This window comes from Lonchura striata, chromosome 3 (assembly GCF_046129695.1).
Source record: "Lonchura striata isolate bLonStr1 chromosome 3, bLonStr1.mat, whole genome shotgun sequence".
NCBI classification, from domain to species: domain Eukaryota; kingdom Metazoa; phylum Chordata; class Aves; order Passeriformes; family Estrildidae; genus Lonchura; species Lonchura striata.
The window spans coordinates 43,902,929-43,925,703 of NC_134605.1; the positions used below are offsets into that span (position 1 = coordinate 43,902,929).

The window sequence follows — 22,775 nt, forward strand, 5'->3', positions numbered from 1 at the left end:
CCCCTTCCTGCATATTTGCCTGGCTCCTGGGATGCTATAGAAAGCAGAGCCACTGCCAACACCCATTCTTCTGCTGCATGAAAGTGATGTCCACACCTCTGCTGCACTGTCATGTCCTGTCTGGATGCAGTGGTTGTCTTTTGAATAGGACTGATGTGCAGAGAACTTGACTGTGGCTATAAAGTGTAGATATTAGAAATGTCAGCCCAGAGCAAATTTTTCAGGTATTGAAGATGCTGAAGTCTAAAAGTTAGATGGGGTTTGTGAGAATTGCTTTCTTGGGCTTCTGTTGTTCTTGTCCAGAATAGTCTCTAGTGGGTGAAACATCACATTTAAAGAGGGAGATCTAACTGCTGTTTTGTAGATAATACTGTATTTTTTATAAAGGAGAGGGCAAGGTCAGAGGAGCAAGTTGCTGTTGCTTGTGCCCGGAAATGTACTACCAGCTTCAGGCTTTGGCTGGAAGTTTTAGCTAGTCTCCAAGGTAGAGAATCTGACAATATGTGGAGTCTCCTTCTGGGAGTGAATCTTGGAGAAATGTGACAAAAGTGCTGAGCAGCGAACAAGTGTTATCAGTGAGCTTTAAAATAAAGGAGTAAAAAGGATGTTTCCCACACTGGGAGACAACCACATAATTGGAACCATATGAAGTCAGTTCATGAGATTTTTGGCTCCTGAGAAGAGTGGGGAAGAGAAACACAATGTAAGGAATTGAATTGTGAAATTGAGGTTATGTTGAAGGTATTTATAGGATTAGGGAGACTTGCAAGAAGGGAAGGAGAAAAGAGTTTTGATTTCAGATGTTTGGGGAAGGTGACTTTCTATCATGCAGGCCAAAGGGAAACAAAAGTTTTGCTGTTTGGGCAGAGCCCACATTTTCTTTGTAGTTTCTCCCTTATCAGTCTGCTGTTGCACACCACTCAGGTGGGGAAAACAGGATTATGTGCCTCCTTCCCCCTGGAGCTTCATGTGAGTCACTGATTGGCACATTGTAGTCCTTGCTTTGTTCCACAGGTTGGCTGTCGGCATCTTAAAATGTAACAGCCAAGGTTGAAGAACAAGAACTGACCAGGCTGTAAACTTTTTTTTTTTTTTTAATGAAAAAGAGAAGTAAAGCATATTTTTGTAGTAGTAAATACATGTTAAATATAAGAAGAGTTATTAATGCATGACTGTGAATTAATATGTTGAATCAAATAAAAAGGTGACTAAGAGTGAAGCAAGACCATTGCCTTTTATCCTCAAAGTATCACTAGAAGATACTTTCTTCTGCTTGCCTCTTTTGTTCACTGCATGGCTATTGCCTTCAGAAAAGGAAAGAAAGTCATAGCTAAATGTTGAGTGAGAAGAGCTCATTCCTCCCTTGTGGTGCAAAATATATATAGAAGCAACTGACCAAAGTAAAGAAAATATTTCCCTAGTTTGTACAAGAGTTCAATAAAGAATGGGGGTATTGAACAAAGTCTTTTGATTCACAGTGCCATTTTATGCAAGCCTCAAAAGTTTCCAATAATTTTAATTGTCATAATGAAAATCCCAGTTGTTTCTACCAGACTATTTTTGTTGCATTTTGTTTGCTTTTTTTGTCAGAGAAAACTGCTTTTTGGGTCAGTGAATGCAGAATTAAAATATGTGCCAGGTACTGGGAGAAGATAAGTACATGGTTTCCTGAATCTGTACCTAAGTGTGGCTCACCTATTAGAAGGAAGTAACCTAGAATATCTCTTCCTAGTGATGGTTGATCTCCCCTCTTAAGTTACCTTTGCCATTTCTGAATAGTTGTCTTACTGTGTAACCTTTTAGCTTCAGTCTCACTCTTGGCTTTCAGTGTGAGGGTTGTCCCAGGGATTTCCCTTGAAATGAGCAACATAATCGTATCACTACATAGTGTTTACTATCAATACATAGTGTTATAACTTCAGTTATAACTTAACAAGGTATAAATGCTTGTTATAAACAAGCAGTGTTATAAACTGCTTGTAATAATTTACTCACCAAGGGGCATTCCTGAAAACTATAGCTGATATCTAAACTATAAACTATAGTGACATCTTCCTGTGTTGATTCCAATATGCTTTTGAGAAGGCTTTGCAGAACTTTGTTTTGATTTGGTTTTGTGGTTTGGTGTTTTTTTTGGGTTTTTTTTAATAGAGTTTAATGTAAAATCTTTTTACTATTTTTACACAGGCATGTTTCCATTTAGACTACAATGTTCACGAACTGAATGTGCCTTTTGTATGTATGCAGAGCCCTCAATAAAGAAAAGTCATGTTCTTGTAGTTCCAGTTAACACTATAAATAGCTTTAGAATAATGTTGTGCTGGGAGCCATAGAGAGCCCCCATAGATACCTCCCAGAATCTCGTCAAAAGGCAGAGAAGCAATGTTCTTTGGAGCTGAAAAGAGAGAGAAGAACCCTTGTTGGTTATGTCTCTTGACATGAATTTCACCCAACATCACAAGTAGAGGAGAGATATCCTTTAGTTTCCTTTTTCCACTTTACCCTGGTGATGTTTCCTATAAAACTGCTTGAGCCTTAGTAAAGGCAACTGCAATTACAGTGTCAAATGCCACTTCATGAAGAGAACTCAAGGATAAGCCTCTGTGTTCCACATCCATTTCCTCCTGCCTGTAAACAGCCCTGTTTCTCTGACAGCTCCTTCATCATCATCAACTTGACCCAATGCAGAATTCTGTCTGCTGCGTCCTTTTGTGTTGCTGTGGATGTCTCAGCCATTCTTCAAGTCAGCTTAGGTCTGCTCTTGTAGATTCTTTTTGCACAGTATCCTTGAGGTAAAACCTGTCCCTGCTATCCATGTAGCCAAAAAATTTCTCATGTGAAGTCTTGCATCTCACTTACTTCACCATCAATTTCCCTGGCCGTGACTTGACAAAAGTAGTCTTGCCCTATTCTCATTCATTCAAAATGAGCACTTCTGTCTTTTTTTCCACTTCACTTTGTTTTTCTCCTTTGAGTCCTTCTGTTCTGTCTCATCAAGACTAACTACTACCTTCCAGTCAGGGCTGCTCAGAGTCTTTAACTCCCTACTCAGTATTTTTTTTCCTTAATACAAAAAGACTGACTTTGCACTGTAGATGTTAAACTACACTGGCATCAATCACTTGCCCCTTGTATTCTTGAACTGGCATCTCTTACCTTTCTTACGTGATTCCTTTGGGAAGGGATGAAGATCTTAGGTATCTAATGATATGTTTCATTGCTCTCCCACAATCCTTAAAATGCTCATTTACTGTGATGCCTCAGTGTTCTTGGCACCACTTAGATTAATCAGTTACTCATGTTACTAATTAAATTGTTGTACAGTAACTAACATGCCATGTCCAGTCCACTGTGTTCTTTGAACATTCTCATTTGTATCCTAGCTCTAGCTTATCGTTTGAAAGAGAAAAGTTGCTTTGAGAAAAAGGCCATCATTCTAATGTGTTTGGTGTTTGTACAAAGCCTGGCACTATGACTCTTGGCAGTTCAGAATCAGCAGGTGATTAAGGTATGCTTTGTGTCGCTGGGTCTATGTAAATGGTTGATGGATTGTGATTTGTTGTGGATTCCAGCAGATTGTTTCAGACACCTTCATTGAACTTGCCACATATGCCACTTTGATAGTAATATACAGGCAGGCATATAACACCTAGAGGTGTTAATACATCATGAAATATTTATAAGTATAGGAATAATGTAAAATCTCATCCAGATTCAATCCATCATTTTGAAATGTCTCATACCTGAAAAATTTCACTGTGTTCTGTACAGCCACCCATGGAGGCTTCATGGAGACTGCAAATGCACTTTTAGTGTGGATTGAAAATGAATAAATCAAACTCTGAAATTCAATTTAGTTTAATTTTTAACACCTAATGTAAAAGCTGAAGTTTTTTGTATGCTGGGGACAACATAATTGTTAACAATCATTTGGAATTTGTCTCTGTGTTAGCTATTTGCAGCTTTAAAGTAATTTTCATTCCAAAATGTGTTTGAAAAATGCTTGAAGGCACTGAATTCCAAAATACAGACTAAAAGGTAGAGCCTTGATATGAGGGGCTTAGATCTGTTCAGAGTATCCAAGTGTACATGCATTCACAGATTTTGGTTGAAAAGTTCAGCAGAACATCTAACCATTTCAGTTCAAGTTGTATTAGAATTTTACAAATACCATGATAAAACAACAATGTCCTTCAAATGAAAGCCATCTGTTCTACTGTTAGCAATAGATTCAGTAATTGCTGATTAGTAAAATGCATTTAAAACTTAGACACAGACAAAACCACATTGACCAATGTGTTGAGTCAGGGCCAAATAACAGCAGCCCAGGCACCATTTTGCTGTACTGTTGTACATGCTGTTCATCTTCCCCACTGTGAAATCCTGCATACGTCATCATCTCTGCCCTAATTTTGTCAATAAACCTCTTCATTAAATTAAATAGCCAAAACAAGTTATCCTTTAGAAATTCTGATTTAGCTCTCTAGAGTTGTTTTTTTTAGCCTTTAATAATAAGCTATATATAGATGCAAACAAACATTTTCAGAAAGCAAGTAAATGGGTTTAAGTATGTCTGCAGGAAAATGTTTTGACTATATAACTATGATAATGTGATTGACAAGTAGGGAAACAGCAGGGTTTTTTTTATTTTTCTGGCTTGGTAAGTGAAATGCTACCTGGATGGAACACAGACATGTAATCCAGTGAAGCATTTTTCCCTTTCTAATTAGTGATACTTTGAACTCCTTGGGGGAGACCAATTTGTGGACCCCTTGCTGCATTATGCCTTCAATAAACATATATACTGACTCTTAAGCACAAATCAAATAGCTCAGCTTCTGAAGCCTGGTTTTACTTTCAGTCTCAGTATATTGCTGTGTGATTTTTACAGCTTGGCATCTTGTAGAATTTGTGGAGTTAAAAACATACTTGCATTAGTTTAATGAACTCATTGTGAGAAGTGCAGCTTCTTTTTCCTTTGTTTGGGATAAAAGATAAGCTGGTATTTAGTCAGAAAAGTTAAAATCAAATGGTTATTTTTCTTCTTTTAAGTCACAATTTCTCACAATATAGTATTTATATAGTAAATTATATAATTTTAAAAAGAACAATGAAAAAATATTGCAGTTATTAGCAATGAAATCTCTCTGGAAGTGTGTATTACCATGGGAATAGTTACTTCTCAGACCCATCCCAGGCTCTGCTACTGATCTACCATAATTTAGCAAGCAACCTACTCATTTGGTTCCTTAGAGACAACATGTATTACATGGAGATGTGACCACATAGCTTACAAACAATGTGATGTTAGTTCAGTTCAGTTCTCAAAATCTATCGACACTCAGAATTCCCATTTATTTCAGGTGGAAATAACTTTTGGGTGGATCTCAGGAGCATTGTTTGTAATGTACATGTTTGAGAAATGACCAATGGATGAAAAATTTACAGAGGCTTTGTATTTTGAATTCTGTTTTTGCTTTGGTGGCAATAACAAAGTAGAAGGAAACCAAAGCACATTAGTAAGAGATAATGACAACACTCAAAAGTATAAGACTGAAAATTTCAAAGGGAGACTATTGTGGTTTAGTCTAATACGATTCAGTGCTGAAGTAAGCACATTTTAGTCTAATAAGAAATTTAGTGTACCTGTTTTCCAAAAATTAGACCTGACTTATTGAAATGAGTAGTGTGATTGTTCACACATGATCTTCTGTGTGAAATTCAGGAAAGCCACTGAGGTGCAGGATGTATCTGTGTATCTGATATTGTGAAGGAAGCCCTGGTTATGCTGGCAAGGCCCCTGAACCTGTGTCTGAAGAACAAAAGGAAGTCTCATGTAGCCAGGGTTTCCTGTACAGTTGGAAGCAACATCTTAACCCAAGGAGGTTTTTCTATCATCCACTTTGTAACAGGGCAATAATTTTGCTGCTTTTCCATTTGATACAGCAATGTTATCTCTGTGGGAGTATTTGAGGTACTGTTAGGTTTTTTGGTTGTTTTTACTTTTCTGTCTATAATAAGCAGTTACTGCAAGTGTTACTTGAAATAGCAACTATTCTCCCTGAACTGCAGTTTTATTTTCTTTTGGCTTTTATTTCAGCTGCGGGAGCCAGCTGCTCCAAAGAGTGTGGGAAGCTGACTTGGAGGCCTGTCAGCTGTTGATCCGAGGGTTTCAGCTGAAAGAAACCAGTTGCTGTGTTTTTGGGGAAGAAGAGAACCAAATGGATGAGATGGAGATGACTGCTGATGCCCCACCTGATTCTGAAAAAAGAAAAGAAGGTCACTTTCTAAAGGGCACAGAGTGGAGTGCTGTTTCCTGCCCCAAACACAGGGAGCTGAAAGAGGTATCTCAAATAGTCTGCAGCTGTATTTCAAGGGGTACTGCTGGCTTTCCTTTTGAGAGGAGGAGTTGAATCTTTGTGATGAGTCAGCAGGGCAGGTTAAGTATGAACTTAACATCTGGCTTTCAGTCTGGGACATGAATAAAATAGCTTATTAGCTTCTCAGAAGTCCTTCAACCCTTTCCCCTTTTACCATCAGTCTTTTTAAAATGCAGACATTATTCAGGCAATAAATACAGAATGTACATAAGGATTTAAAGGAAAAATTATTAAGCATTTAACCAAAATTATCAGTTGTTCCTCATCTCACCAACAAGTTTCATTCTGAGTTGGTTCTGCTGACTTGTTAGCCTGGGTCATTTTTAGCTGACATGGAGAGAGAGTTAGTTTTCCTCCTTTAGTGAAATGGTCAAAGACTTCTGAGCTAATAGATGCTAATAGACTTACAGCATCCAAAAATTATTAAAAGGAGGAAAAAGAATCATGAAGCTTAGAAGATTTGACAAATTTATTTTATGTTTTCATGTTTTGATCTGGAATGCTATCCCTGCTAGAAAAATCAACTATTATCTAATAGTCTTTTAAGTGCACTGCCTAGTCATCAAGCTGTTAAAAAAGCTTCATCCCAACTGCACCACTGTGACAAAAAGACCTTCCAACAGCAGTTGTTAGTTTTATTACCATGGAATTAAGTTGAAAAAATTTAAATTATGCTTAATTGCATCTGATGTTAAGAGCCATTGAACTGTGCATTGCTCTGAAATCTGATGCCTAATTTTGCATTTATACTGGCTGAGTTTTAGTGAAAAGCAGACCCATACCTGACTGTAAAATCTCCTCTTGTTAGTAAAATTCTGGTTTTATATTGGGCTTCAGTAGTTTTTGCAGTCTTTTCCCAGGGCAAATGGTTTACAGACTGGCTTCGCATAGAGAACATTTTTATTAGAAATGGTCAGCCTGGCTTTGATTCCACCCCCATCACTGCCTTACCATATTTTTTATGAGTCTGATGAAATAATATGAGGAGTTCTGTTGGTTGTGGAAAGCTGTGCTCTTCTTTCAAAAGTGCTTAGAGGCTCTGGAGTGTTTGGGATTTTGTGACTCTTTCTGTAGCACTCCTGATGTTTGTGCTGTAATCACCTCCTTCACCCCTACAAGCCGAGTTTCCCTAGAAATCAACCTTGCTATCCAAGAATGGCAACTGGATAGCTGAAGTGAGATGACCTCTGGTGTGTGGGACTCGAGGGATGGTTCCCCATATCTTGAATGGAAGAGGAAACTGCATTTGCAGTGACAGGCAGTATCTAGACTTTTAGAGAAGAGCCATAACAGATTATTCCCTGACATTTCTTAGTAGTTCATCAGAAGGCAGAATATAAAAGCAAATAAAAAACCCTGACACAAATCATGCTAACTTCTGGTTTTGAACATTTTTAAGTGCAAGAAAATATTTATCTTGATTTGTAAAAGGACTTGGAAAACAAACCACTTCTGAGGCATTTAAATGCTCTGTTATATGGTAGTGAATTTTTATTTAAAAAAATTCAATATTTGTGACCAAAAAAAAATAGGGATGTGGTTCATAGTCTCTCAGTTTAGCTGTTTGTATGACTTCCATGGAAAAAAAACCAACTTATTTTTTGCCATTAGCAGGGAACCTTTTCATAGCCATTTATCAGCAAGTGAGAATACCTAATAGAAAAGCGTGCATTTGTCAAAATACATGGTTTCATATTATTTAACAAGGCTGTGGTGTCCCTGTGAGAGGGGTAGCTTGCAGGGTAGTAGCAGTTGCCATGTTTCTGGAATGACTATTCTGTTCAACTGTGTCACAATTTCTCTTCCCCCTCAAGGAATTTCTAGAGAGCACTATTGGCCACTGAAGCAGAAGGAAAGAGTCATGTTCTTTGTACTTAGAGGTTTCTGAATTAATTACTTCAGGACAATATATGAAAGGCTGATAATAACATATATGCATATATGCCTTGGAAAGTACATTACATCCCCAGGTGATTAATTTACTTTACAGTGGAATTCTATAAATGAAGCTCTCCAGTAATTTATTGTGTCATATAGAGCTAAGCACTAGTTGCAGGTGAATATTGGTTTTGTTGATGTGTACTATAAATAGTTTTCTTGCATATAACTGTATCTTACTCTATAGGTTTCCTTTGAAAGCAAGAAAAAGTAAGCAACAAACATAACAATAATAAGAAAAGCAAAATAGATGAAAGAGCCCTTCTCATAGATCCTCAAATATGGCTTTACAGAGGGGCCATTTATCATTTTTAATTAAATATCCTCACTAAATCATAAAATGTGACGTGTTCTGGTATAAAAATATGTAAGGTATAAATTCTTTGAAAGTTTGTTGTTTCACTATCATGTGAGCACAGGTTTATTAACTGTCAACAGTTATTTTATAGTTTTCATAACTGTGTTTTTTTAAGACACAGCTGATTTTTTTCCACAGTTTTTATGTGCTAGACTGGCATTCCAAAATAATTCAGTAAATCAGTCTTCCTTTATAACACTGACTGTTAACTAAGGATGAAAAAGATGTATTGGCAGCTCAGCTTTTGAGACATCCTTAATGATGTTTTGGTGAAAACTAAAGTGGGTCCAGCAAGAATCATCCTGTGAATCACTCTGAGTTACTTAAATAAGGTGCTTCTCTCAGCTGAAGATAACTCATTAGGCTATAGCATTAGAAAAACACTGGAGCAAAGTTGCAGGCAATATTGCTACCCTCAGTCATGTGGCAGTCAGCTTGTCTAATGTATTTGATGCAGATTCCTGAATTCTCATATAAGTGTATACTTTCCAGCTGGTAGCTGTGTTGATGAAATTAGGGTGTCACATCATTTCAGTTGTAGTTTGACTTCTTGTGACTAATTTGGCTTGAATTTCTTCTAAGTCTCTGATGAATTTAAGGTGGCTTTTCGTTTTCACCCCACACATGTTCCATGCTTTTAAACCAAGGGAGGTGGAAATTGCAATGATCATTGCTACCTGGTTAGATGTGTATATGCGTGATTTCTAAAATATACAGCACCATTTCATTTCTCTTCAGACATTAATGCCTGCTTCTTCCACTCCTTATAATATTTTGCTTTATTTTTTTGCTTCTTGATAATATATGTGTAAGCAAACCCTTCCACAAAAAGCTTTTAAAAACAGCAAAACCAACAGTGATCACTAATCAACTGAGAGATTTGTGTGTTCTGGAGCCTCCTCCCTAACAGCAAGTAACCTGATGAACATGGCTATGTGTGCACCTGCAGGCTTGAGTTCCTGACCTATCCTTTTTTCTTCTTCTGCTTCTGGCATGCTGTGCAGTGCTCCCTCTTAATCACTATGAAGGAAAGAAACACCTACTAGATTTCAAGAAAATTGAGGTGATTAAAGTTACAAGGTAAAATCCAAAATTCAGTAGTTTTACCTTCTGTAAGTCAGCATTTTTGGTAGTTGTCCCATTAGAATTGTTGGTAGTTAATTTCTCACTTTTTCTTCACAAAGGAAGTAGAGAACAGGGATAAAGGATAAGGATAAGGTCATCCTCTTCTCTGCATACTTCAATTTATCCATCTGGGATTATATTTTGGGTTGGTTGAAGATCACTCTGGTGTTTGGAAAATTATCTATAATTGTAAAGCCTTAGTGTGATTAAATTTTTTAAAGTTACTGAGGTCTAAGTGATACCAAATGGACCATCACAAAAAATAATATTTAACGTGGTGTCTGCCATTAAAAAGAAGTTATCACAGAACATGATAGAACATTTTTCAGAATTTAGTGATGACAAGCACCAAGAAAGCCATTGTGAGCAGACTGTAACTGATTACTGTGCATTGGGATAGCCTGTGGTCCAGGAGGCAAATGTGTAATGTGTAAAGGACAAAGCCTTCTGAAAGCTAAATAAACTGTGCATTCATTTGAGCTTTAATTAAATGCTGTATTTGTGGAGCTTAGAAAATAATTTGGAAATTTAAAATTTAATCTTAGTTTTAAATGTCAGCATGAAGCATTGGTGAAAGTCAGCATTTGTGTGTTTCTTGTATTGATCCAAGCTAAAAAAGGATGTCAGTGGCAGGAGGCAGCTGGCTTGTACACAATGGTCAGATCCTCACTGCACAGCCTAGAATGGAGCTGTGCAGCACAGTGCACCACAGCTGCATCTGAGACTGGGATGAAATTCTGCAGTAAAAATGCTGGCTCTTTAGGTGTTGTAGCACCTCAGTAAGCTTAATGCTTACATGTGATTTAGCAGTAAAAATACCATCAGAAAATTAACGTTATAGGCAAGAGAAATTTCAACATTTTTTTCAGTTTGATTTCTGAAAATAGTATCCAGTAGCAATTGTGATTTTATGGCAGATTAATGATTTTGCACTTTCATTATGTCTATCTATATATGTACGTTATGTGTGTGTGTGTGTGCGCATACCAAGCAGTATCCCTATCTCAGTTTATTATCAACAACACAGTTATGTGTGATTAGTATTAATGATTTCCCAGTGATACTAACATCAAATTTCTTAGCTCCTCAGCCAGTCAATGAAACATTGGCTAATTTCTTATAGACTTCAGAGATGAAGGAAATTTTGAAGGAAGAACTGAGTATAGCATTTGTTACCAAAAGGACACATTGATTGGATCTCTCATTTCTCCTGTCCAAGATCATTTACAGGGTCTGTACCAAAAAAAAAAAAAAAAAAAAAAAAAAAAAAAAAAAAAATCCTGTAGACTCTTGAATGGTGTACAGATCTGCAAGAATTTGATAGAAAAATTTGTTTAAATCTACAGTTAATCCTTCAGTTTTAGTCAGTATTCCTTGTAGGTTTTAAGTGAGAAGCCAAAGTAGGCTTTAATAAAATGTATTCAAATATAGTTTTAAATATGGAGTGGTTTCCACTGCTCCATTATAAATGCAATTTAGTCTTTCATGCATGTGAAGAAAATTGATGCAATTGTTTGTAATTGATGTAATAGCTTACATAACTTTTTATTCTGCTATATTGTTTTTATAAGTTCCATTAAAATAATACTGTTTATATAGCATGTATCTACTATATACTTAATAATTTATCTCTAACAGGTTATGGAAGACATTTCATTTGGAACAGAGGGCCATTTATCTGAGGTAAGTGTTTCCTAGGCAGTATAAAGTGGTGATATTGTACAGAATTTTCTTTGTCTCAATTAGAATAAATGACACTTGTTTTTATAGTGTTACCTTTGCTTAGAAATTGTACTTGTTTGAGCACTTGGAAAAGCAACAAAATCACAATTAGAGTGGGCCCATTCCTTATTTTTTTTTTTTTTTCATTGAAGATAATGGCAAAATTGCTAAGTATTTCAGAGTTTATAGTTAAAACCTGTGCTAATATTTTTAACACATACCAATAACAGGATGAACACACTGGGGAAAAGAAGAACCAGTAATATTTAGCCAGCCCCACTGTAGCACTGTCATGCTGCTTAGGAATGGAAAGAAACCATGATGCTTAGCCTTTTTTCTTGTGTGCCACTAAAAATACCTTTGAATTTATTTTTTAAGTATACAAGCATACTGCAGCAGAGTACACAATAATAGGAATTTCATCAAAATGAAAATACCGGATGTCATTTTACACTATTTTCATAAATAACAAGATCTCAGAACCTAGTGCATGTATTTAAGAATGCTAAGATACTTGAGTATCATGAGATATATGGCCTGTGAGAAAAACCTGTCTACATACAAAAATCTGTCCACCTACAAACTAAGAGTTTAGGTAATACATGTGTAAGGAGAGTTACCCTGGGTCTAAGAGCTGTACTGTTCCAATCTGGTCCATCTGTATATCAGTATGCCTTGAGTTGCAACTTACATAGTAAGGAAATTTAATATCCAAGCATTGTGTTCAGCCAGCAAATAAATTACAGGGACAAGTAATCCCCAGTTCACCTTCCATTATAGCATACATGATTCCTGTCAAGTACAGCTGGCAAGTGTTCCAAACCAGACAAATATTAAATAAATAAATATTAAAATTTAGGATAACTATTCAGATGAGGCCTTTCTTCTGATTCCCACTGGTGAGTCCAAAAGCTGTGGAGCAGCTGGAATGCTCCAGGAAAGATAATCTGACTGCAACACCAAGCTCAGATTGTTGACTTTGTGTTCAAGGAGACTGTGACAGGAGGGCACACCTAGGATAGACTGCTTGGCTGTGTGTGAGTTCAGCATAAATAAAAACAGGAAGCCTTGAGAATGAAGGTGAACTTTGCAGAAAATGCAAATGGCCTTTCTGATCAGTGAACCTTGCTGTGAATTATAGATAAACTGTGTGGATAAACTGTGTGGCTGCTTGTGTCCACGCATGACATGAAATAGGGACAGGTAAGCCTGTGGGATAAAGGCAGCAAAAAGCCTTGCTGCCATCATGACAAAATACTGAGAGCATCAGAGTTTACAGGTATACAGGGTTGCCACTATAGAAGTGTGCGCCAAGAGCTTAATATCAGAGTCCTCAGAAGCAGAGAGACTTTCAAAGTTTTGGCAGAGGGGGATAAAAAGTGCATAAAGCAACAATAGAAATAAAATAAAAGGAAATGTGGTAGGTAGAAAACCAGGCTCTTCCACACTGCCACAGCTGGACTGATGGTGATTTGAAGAGGGCTCTCCATAATGCTCTGTGAAAGTGTCAGCAGCCTGTACCATGTCAAGGATTTACCTAAATGTACCTCTGGTTCTCTGGTCCCCTAATTCACTCTGGTCAGTCTCCCCATTCCCTGCAGGAGAGCACCCAGTCAGTCATTCCAGATTGTTGCATCTTACTGACTTGGGAGCAGAGATGGGAATTAACAATACTAGGAACCACCTATAAATGAAACACAGCTCTACTGACTCCTTGCACAGCAGGGTGTGGACATAGGAAAACAGTTTGGTACTTTTGTTTCTTTTTCCAAGTCCTGACCCACTGTGAATTTTTATTGGTAAGTCAGTAAATAGCCTCATCCTCCCACAGCAGGAGCTGGAATTGTCCCAGTGTAATTAAATGAGCCAGTGCAGTAGTATGCTCTCATTTTAGAAAGTCTGCAATTAGGGAAGATCTTCAGTCTAGTAGGGATGAGAATAGGAAGACTGCTGTCAGGCCACAGCAGGGTGCTGGAAGGCAGTGAAATACTCTATTCCTGCAGAGATGCTTTCCAGGGACACTCTTCTGTAGCTGTAACGGGAGATACACAAAGGGAGGAATTGCCAATATTGGACTGTAATTCTGATGAGTCATTTAACACTCCCATGTGGAGAAGGGTTAGGGATCAGTGCAAGCAAAGGGAGTGTGCGAAAAACATGTAATGGTGGGAAAGAGGTAGGTCACAGCTTGCTGAAGGCTTTATGCCTAAATTGTTGCATATGAGAAAGTGGAGAGTGTGTCATAGCGCTGAAGTCTCCTAAATATATATAACCACCCTGATGGAATGAGGGAGCAGTCTGTAAGTGGAAGGTGATAAGAGCAAAAGTAACTGGGAAACAACCTTGATCCCTCTTCTGAGAGAAGTTAGATAGCTACCTCCATGAAAGAAAAGTTCATCTAAGCAAAATCAGGGAAGCAACAGTGGAGTTTCTGTGGGATAAACTCTGTAGAAGGAGGAATCTTAGCTGATATTCTTTGGTACTATCCAGAAGACATCAGGTTTATAGTACAGCCCATCTTCTTTTGGTGAAGAAAAGTTCAAACACAATCACAGACTATATATCTATGTCAGCAATTTTCCAGTGGCTCAAAAGTTTTGACAAGGAAAGAACAAAAGTGTTTGTAAGAATGAGCCTAGAAGAGCACTATTGGGTGTAAGGGTGAAGCAGCAAGACCCCTGAGCACACTAAGCTGCATTAAACAGAAGACATGTGGAATGGCAAGGGAGTTCAGGGATATGTAAGATGCAAGGAAAAGGTGAAAGGTGAAGCACCTTTCTAATAGGAAAGGTGAATGAGAAAATAAATGAGATCAGAAATTTTTTTCTTTCTTATTCTCTATGCTTTTGGTCTTTCTAAAGATTATAAGCTATGTCCAATTATGTAGTGCTCCCAGTATTCACTACAAGGTAGCAAGGGTAAAAGATCCAAAGGCAAATGAGATGTACTCAAGTCAGGCTAGACTGATGAAATTTCTCCTGAGCACATAGGAGCCAAGCAAAACAATCTCCAAACCATTAACAAGCTCATTTGAAAACTCCTGGAGGAAGCTTGAAGTCCCAAGAGATCTGTAAAGGCAGACTTTGTGTTTGCCTTTAAAAAGGAGGTAGGCCATGAGATGATGTGCCAGTCAACATAATTTCAATTAGGATTAGAGTTCCAAATGGTCTTGATAGATTGAAAGAATAGTCTGAAATCAATAAGAAGGGATATATTGAAAAACAGGTGCAAATTACATTTGAGGGAGAAAAAGAGTTGGATTTATGTATACGGATGGTAAATAGCAGCTAAATTCACAATACTGCAGAAAAAGAATCTGGGTTTCTAGTGGACTGCAAATATAGTGGGATTCATTATCTTCATTGTGTTGGAAGGAAGGGCAAATGTCACTTGCAGCCTCATTACTGGGAATGTCAGTTGTAAGACAGAAATAATTACTGTGCTTAGCTGAGAAGGCCAAAACCTCCAGAGGACTGTGGCTCTAGTCTGGACACCTTCCTCTACAGAAGACAGGAACGTGGTGAAGAAAAGAAGGAAAGGAATAGAAATAAAATGCTTAGAAATTCTAGTCTGGTTGAAAGTCAAAGTCTTCAACCACATAAAACCTAATGATATATAGGAGAACAATTAGTTATTGTTGTGTGCTGTGTAAGGGTAAAATGGAATGTAACCATCTTGGTTTGTAGCAGGAAGAAAACTTGCTCACTGCAAGGGAACTTGAGCAGTCTGTACCCTGCAACCAGAACCAACAGGTCCCATGTCACCTGCTAAGAGTCATGCAGACACCAGCTGAGGACATGCACAGCAGGCTTGGTCACACTGCAAGTCACAGAGCAGGCTTGGGTGGTCCCTGGCTGCTTCCTGGGCAGCCTTGCCAGGATGGTTTTGGTCATGAGTAACATGCATTGCTCTCAGTGGCCTTTCTCATCTACAGTAGCTGCCCAGGACAATACATAACTGGGATGCAGAGGAGGAACTAATTTTTTTGTTTGTTCCTCCCTTGCACTGTGGTCACCTCATGACCATGCAGTTCATTTATCTCAGGGCATGTGCACTTAGCCTGCGTGTGGCTGAAGCATCTGCTCAAGCAGGACAAATGTGGATGGCTGCATTTTGTTTCTAGTAGTTATTTAAGATATGTTGTGGCCTAACATTCTGGAATTTCAAGTGCTGACAGTTGCCATTAACTTCTGCAATGGTCAAGGGAAAGCATGCAGCACTTCTGCCAACTGTAGATCATTGTTCTAAACCTTGTGCCATGATGTGAAGTATCTGCCTGCAAGGACAACTTTTTGTAGTTGTTATTTGTGTTACTTTGAGTTATTTTAGCTATTATATGTCAGAGAATGTTTCATGCAGGTGAAAGAAATCTGGCTTTGACTCTGCGGAAGGTGTTCTAAAGCTTCTATTTTATTTGGATTATGATACTGCTGCTTGGAAGTAAGGCAATGCCCTTTTACAAAAGCTCCTCTGTAGGAAGAATGAATTTTAAGGATATATCTGGGAATCCTCCTTCTCAGCACAACCACCAAAGACACTAATAGAGACCCTAATCCCAAATAGAATTAAATTAATCTAGCTACTACAATGCCAGTTCTTCATAAATTGCTAAACTAGATGGAAGAGCATAGGAGGTGTTTGCACTGGAAAAGCTGATCAAACATTTTCTTCAAATAATGCTATTAAGGAGCTGTTACTCATAGGTGGCTGTAATTTCTTGTAAAAGGATGAAACAAAATGCAGAAGACAAAAGTGAAAACCATTCCCTCTGCTCTTGATGCAGTATGCTGATGTTACAGCAGTACATCAGCTGGAATGCTGTCTGTTTTCACCATTTCTTGTATCAGACTTTCACATCTTTGGGAAAGAATGAGAATTTCTACTTTGTCTGAGAAGCCAGAAGAATTTAGCCTTAAAAGGTAAATCACAGCCATGTTTGTGCTGTTTTCACCTGCTTAAGGATTTAGAGGGGAAAAAAAATCCGAGCCAGCTACATTCCCTGTTCACAGAAAAATCCATAAAGCAATATTGCATTTCAGCTTTCTCCTGACTCCTGCAATCTCTCCCAGCTGCTTCCTAAAAATGCTGTTAGAGCAAAAATAAACAAAGTCTTCAGACTTAGAGCATCTTGTAGCATTGACATAACCTACAAGATTGGATGAGTTGTATTTTATGAATAAGTTGAGCTTGAGGCAGAGTCCACTTTCCTCTCAGAGATATTGTTGAACAGTGTAAGGTGCCACTTTCCAACCAGGAGCTGTTCTGAATAGTCTGTGTATCACTGACAGGGGTTTTCCTGCCTACATAGACAAATGTCAAATAAAATGCTACCAATGATGTTACCAGGCATGAAAGGCAATAAGAGAACTCTTTTCTGTCTACATCTCTGAGCTATCAAACCTTTTTTAAATGAGGCCCTGAAGGCAGAAGAATTATTTTTGCATATTTTTGAGAGCACTGTATGTTTTCTTCCATTTCTGCTTTCCTATTTATTTATTTATTTATTTATATGAATTCTGGAAAAATCATAATTTTTATGATGGTTCTCCTGCATTTTTCACATGACACCTGCAAGTAAATTCCTGGGAGTTGATGTTTGTCTAAGGTGTTGAAGGAACTTCTCATTTCAATTAAAAAGGCAGCTGGGTTATGTAGATACAAAAATGTTCATTCTTACACTGTTATGGCTGAAATAAAGAGAAATTAAGCAGCATTTTTAGGATTTAAAGACTAATTAAATATAACCTCAATCTTACAGAGCTATTTCAGTTACTCTGAAGTGCAACCATAGCCATTTAGTTGCTATTAAATTGGTTTCAAGTGTTTAAACACCAAAACAAGTTTGATTTGACTTTTACACTCTCAGATTTCCCTGCCTTCCCATATTTTTGTTACAATTGGTTATATTAGCCTAATATTTATTGTTCTCTTACCTTAATTTCCAAAATCAATGGGATTTTGTTACATTTTTAGGCAATGGCTTATGTACTCAAAGTGTGATCCTTGAGGAAGAATACCCTCCATTTTTTTATATGCAGAGCTTTCTCTACGTGGTCATAATTTTGGATGTACTTTCAGAGTACTTATTTGGGTTTTTTTCAATTTACTGATTTGTTTAGCTTGAGCCCTATGTTCTCTTGAACAACAGTCATCTGTTCTTGCATGCATGTCCCAGAGTGATTCCATAGGAGCTTTCTACTGATATACATGGCCTGGATTGTCCCACTCCATAACAGCACATGGAGTCCTGCTGGTATGCTGCATAATAATTTCTAGCTGGATGAAAGACCTTTTCCTCTTCTTCTGTCACTGGTCTTCAGAAGAAGACATTCCTACTTGCTGCAAGGAGAATGTTTGTTTTCGCCTCCCATGCTCTCAGTTTAAAAACAATGGGGTTTTTTTCACATCCATACATCCTATGGGGTGCTGCTGTAGGTTCTCAGGCTTGGTAATGCCTGGAAAGGGTGGCTCCAGTCCTGTGCTCAGAGCCAGGGACTCTGTGTTCCTCTGTGTCTGAGCTGCAGGGGTTTGCAACATAACCTCTTAACCAACCTACCCATCCTGAGCCTGAGCTGCAGCTGGTCCCATTGGGATCTGCTGCATAGCCATGTGTGGGAAAGGCCCAAGGAAAGCAGAAAGGTAAAGCTCAGTGCCATATCAGAGGATGTGCCAGCAAGAAGAGTTCTTCTGACATTTGACCCCCTGTATGCAATGTACTGTGAGATGCGAAGTGAAAGGATAGCACACAACTGAGATCTGGTAAATGTGTTCACCAAAACTCAAATTGTTCCACAGTGGGCAGCATTCCAAAAAGCCTTAGCATGATTTCTTTGGAAGGCCTTTGACTGAAAGTTTGATTTCTCTGAAACAACCACTGATGTCTTACAGCAACAGATAAGTGCAAAGAACCCCAAGAAATTTTTTCTTTGAGGGGAAAAAATTTCTGCAGATAGTGTATGGCCACATTACAAGCTGGCTTTATTAATGAGTGCACAGACTAGATCTAGTGACAATCCAGCTTTCTCGATTGCAGCTGATGAATTACTCTTTTTTTAACATGGTTCTAGCAGAAGTTCATCTTGGCGGGACCATAATATTTTTTTACAAATAAGCTCTGTCATTACTGTAGACAGCCCTATGGTGCCATGGGAGGCAGAGGAAAGGCTTGTCTCAGAGCTGTGCAAATGGATTGATTTTTTTCCCCTTCTTCTCATATTTGTTGCTTATTTGGGTAATTTCTCAAAGTACTACTCAATGCAAAATATAAAAAATAGCAATCGCCCTTGTGCAATGTATCTGAAAAAACTTATTATAAGGACTTTGAAACTAGTTTAAAATACTCAGTTTAAAATAGAAAAAGTATTTGCCTGTGTAAGTTCTAAGTAGAGAAGTGTTATTTTTTAAAATGCAGTCTTGTTTAATGATGACTCAGTAAAAAAGTACAGTTTCATCTTGTAATCCTAAAGACTTTGATGCATTTTCTTTTACTGCTTGAGCAAAGTCCCCAAGTACTCTAGCCAGATTTTTCTTCAAAAATATAACTACATTTTATATGTATAAGAGTTACCAAAATGTTGCTGCTTAAAATATTTACATGGCCTAAAAGTGTAAATCATATTTACATGAACAACTTGAAATTTGGGTACCTTAATGAGTGGTAAGCATGAGACTTCCCTCCCCTGTGATGAGACAATGGGGGAGAAAGAGAGCAGTTCAGAATAGTTGTCTTCACACCCCTAATCATCTGCTGAAAGTTAGGTTGTGACTTTTTTTCTGCTGGGAAGAAGACTGAGACCACAAGCTCATTCCATTTCATATTAATCACCAATTTATTATATAGAAACAGCTTTTTGTCTCTCTAATGGGAATTTGCTTTTAGGCAATGTCTTTGCACTGCAAAGTATCATATTCCCTTACTAATATTTTATTTTCCCTTTAATTTGATGCAAATTTGATGTAGAAAAGTGCAGTCAGCAGCAAACATGCTTTCTTTTCTTTTTCAACTTTCTGTAGGAGTTCTTCATATTTTCTGCAGAGTTGGGAGAAAAATGTGAAGCAATAAGTGAGAAATTGGTGCATCTGGAAGATCAATTGCGAAGTTCCGCCTGCAGAGTTGATGAAGGAGTTATTCATATCCTTTTTGCTATAGCTATAGATACGTATCAATCTCTGTAAGTATGCACATGAGGTACTTGCCTGTCAGATTGGCATGGAATGCTAGTTCTTAGTGTAGGTTAGATGCATTAAGAATGGGAGAAATTTTTGTCTTGCTGAAATGAGCATTTTTGTCTAGTAAGTTTTCCTGTAATACATTTTCACTGTGGTCTGATCCAGCTTTAATTGATTTAAACAGAAGTTAGTTCTTTGTAAATCAAGACTGGGCACTGAAAAGCCTTTATTTTACTGTTAAAATCCTTTTGTTGGTAGTGCTCATATAATTAAATATGTAGCACACCAAAAGCTGCATGGATACGAGTGTCCATGCCACCTGCATTTCCCAGCATGACTGAGCTGAACTAGATGCTACATTATTGACTCAGACTGTGTATATTGTCACCTGTAGTTTGGGGTTTTTTCTTTTTTAAAAATTGGGCAATGGAGGCATCATATGGCATCCTACAGATTATAATATGTCTCTTAAGACTCCAATGCAAGTAACCAGATAAGATACTGTCTTATGTACGCTTATCTCTTTCTGTGCTTTATCTGTCAGTTTTTCTGAAATTGCTTAACCTTTATGAGGAATTCCTTGGCCATTTTTTCAAAATCAAAGAGCACAAAGTTTTGTTTCATTTGTAACTTTCATAGGAAAACCTTTCATAAAAGGGATTTTATTCTTCTAAGAAAGGGCAAAGAAAGTAAGAATGAATGAAGCTGAGGAAGATGAGAGTACTGAGCTGGTTAGGTTTTAGTAGAGAAGAGCTGGCAGTTGACAGGATCATGAAGAAAGATAAATATGTTGAATTTGCAGAGATTAGCAGAGGAACCCTTGGAGACATCTGAATGTGAGTAGGGGTGATGATGGTGCTAGAAAAGATTCAGTTCTTGCTAAGAGAAGGTGGACAGTCCTACAGAGGATCATTTAGAGAAAGGAGAATAAATAGTGTGTGAAAATACCACTGTGTTTTAAGTAACTGGGCATCTATTACAAGTCATTGCAGCATTCCTATTCTGGAAACTTGGTTTCTTTAAAGGTAGCAGAAGGATAAAGTGCAAGGGGAAGAGGGAAGGAAGAATGGTGCCGGGGGAAGGGGATTTGGGTCAGAGGAGAGAAACCAGTCAGTAATTTGTCATTACTTTAAATGTTTATTTTCTATGCATTTTCATATACACACAATATACAGAAAGATTATTCAACATTCTTTTCATTTTATTTGCAGTGTTCATGCTTAGCTGCAGTTGTGTTTCTTTTCAGAGCTGTATGGGTGTGTCCTGTGTGTATGCAGAGCATCCAATTCCTTTCTCCCTTGCATATATTTATTCTCAAGTGAGCTTTCTCAGTGGCCCTTACAGAATAACACTGAGGGTTGGAATTATTGGTGCTTTGCAGGGGACTTAAGTTAAAACTGAACAGTCACATCTGATCATAGTTATACTTTACTAGGTAAGGTGAAATAAAAGCTAGAACACTGCATTTTCAGTTCCAGAAGATAATACACTACCTGTATGTGAAATAGTAGTGTTTCTTATGTTCTATGAAGCTTGGCTATTTCTTCACAGTTGTTGACACTGCAAGAGTTAATTAAAAAAATAAAATTAGTAATTGGAAATTTCAGGAGAGTTGCAGATTAGTCTCATTTTAAGCCACAGTTTTTTGATAGAGATCTGACTTCCTCTATCAGTAAAATTCAGCTCTTGTTATCTTAATACAGAAATGCAGTGTGTGATATCCTGGTCCTAGGAAGACCATCAGTCACAAAATAAGAAACCATGTTTAAACATAGGGATGTACAAAGAAGCAGTTCAGCAATTCAGCTACCCCTCATTAACATTAAGCTGCTATTTCAGAGGTAGTCCAGGTCAATGTGCATAAAATGTTACCATCTGGTACATATAATCACTGTGCTGTACTTCAAAAAGGAATAAGAAAAATGGTTACCACAGTGCTACAGACCTGTAGCTTGGTTTGTTTTTTCATATAAAGACTGCCTATAAAATTAGCTTTCACTCATTGGTAACTTGCCTGTATTGCAGGAACGAGTACTAAGCTAAGAGACAACAATTAGCCTCAGTAGAAGAATTTATTTAATAGATGAATCTGTTGTTTGCATGGTAATCTATTTGATTTTAGATAAAACTATTTCTTATCAGATACTGGACAATTATGCAGTTTTCATTAAAATCTGTAGAACTCTGAGAGCAGGAGATTAAAGACCTCCTTTAAGTAATGAAAGCAGGATAAATTTTTCCAAGTCCATTGGCTGGTTATTTTCACCCTTCCCATATTCGTCACACAAAACTGCCTTACACATAAATGTTAAAAAATATATTAGGTCAGAAATCTAACTGGGGGCTGCATAGATGTAAATTAGCCCCATGGTCTGATTATTAAAAGAATTCCAAAGACTCCACTGAGAAAAACAAATTCTTGATGCTCTCAAGCCATTTGCCAGTGTTTAGTGTGTGTCATAGGTCTGATTAATAATTAAGTTTGCATTGGAAGAAAAAACCCAGATGTTATTGTTTTTCATTCTATGTTTTGATGGCGCAGCACACTTAAATCAACCATGCTGCTCATCATAAGTGCCAGCACAATCTGAACAAAGGAGAAATCTGGTGATATTTCTTGGCCCTGAGATAAGTACAGACCCACTTCCAATTCTATTATTTATTGAAATCTTCCATAAAAACCACTAAACTGCCCTTCTATATATAAAGCATCAAACATAATCTTATAAACATGCAAATTATTCAGTTATGGTTGATCATTAATGAGTGTATGAAAACAGTCCACATCATTAATTGGAAAAAACAAAGGATAAGAGGTGACTCATTATGGTGTCTGCAGAGCTGATAAGAGGTGTTACTTTCCTGACAGTAAAGGCCTGGAATTCCCACTAAAATTAAATGGAGCCTATATTGCAATTTCACAGTCATTTTTTGTTCTTAATTAGTAGTTACATTTTGATAGACAATTTGAATGCATGTAATAGTTCCTCTTGGTGGAAATGCTTTGTTGGAAGAAAACCTGACTGTTGTATTATTACAAAAACAATCTTCTTTCCTTGTCCTAAAATGGGTATTTTAATCAG

The 22,775-nt window shown here is 37.5% G+C and overlaps 1 protein-coding gene across 4 annotated transcripts in view; it reads left to right on the plus strand.

Moving 5' to 3' along the window:
• Positions 1 to 22,775, plus strand: part of DISC1 (DISC1 scaffold protein) — a 191,135-nt gene that overhangs the window by 160,138 nt on the left and 8,222 nt on the right. For 2 of the 4 annotated variants that reach the window (XM_077782108.1, XM_077782109.1), the window contains exons 11-13: positions 6,101 to 6,344; positions 11,440 to 11,484; positions 19,537 to 19,653. In XM_077782108.1, coding sequence (XP_077638234.1) covers positions 6,101 to 6,344; positions 11,440 to 11,484; positions 19,537 to 19,653 — 406 coding nt within the window. Of the gene's footprint in view, positions 1 to 6,100; positions 6,345 to 9,680; positions 9,757 to 11,439; positions 11,486 to 19,536; positions 19,654 to 22,775 lie in introns of those variants that run through there. The other 2 variants (XM_077782110.1, XM_077782111.1) reach the window with 2 other exon arrangements.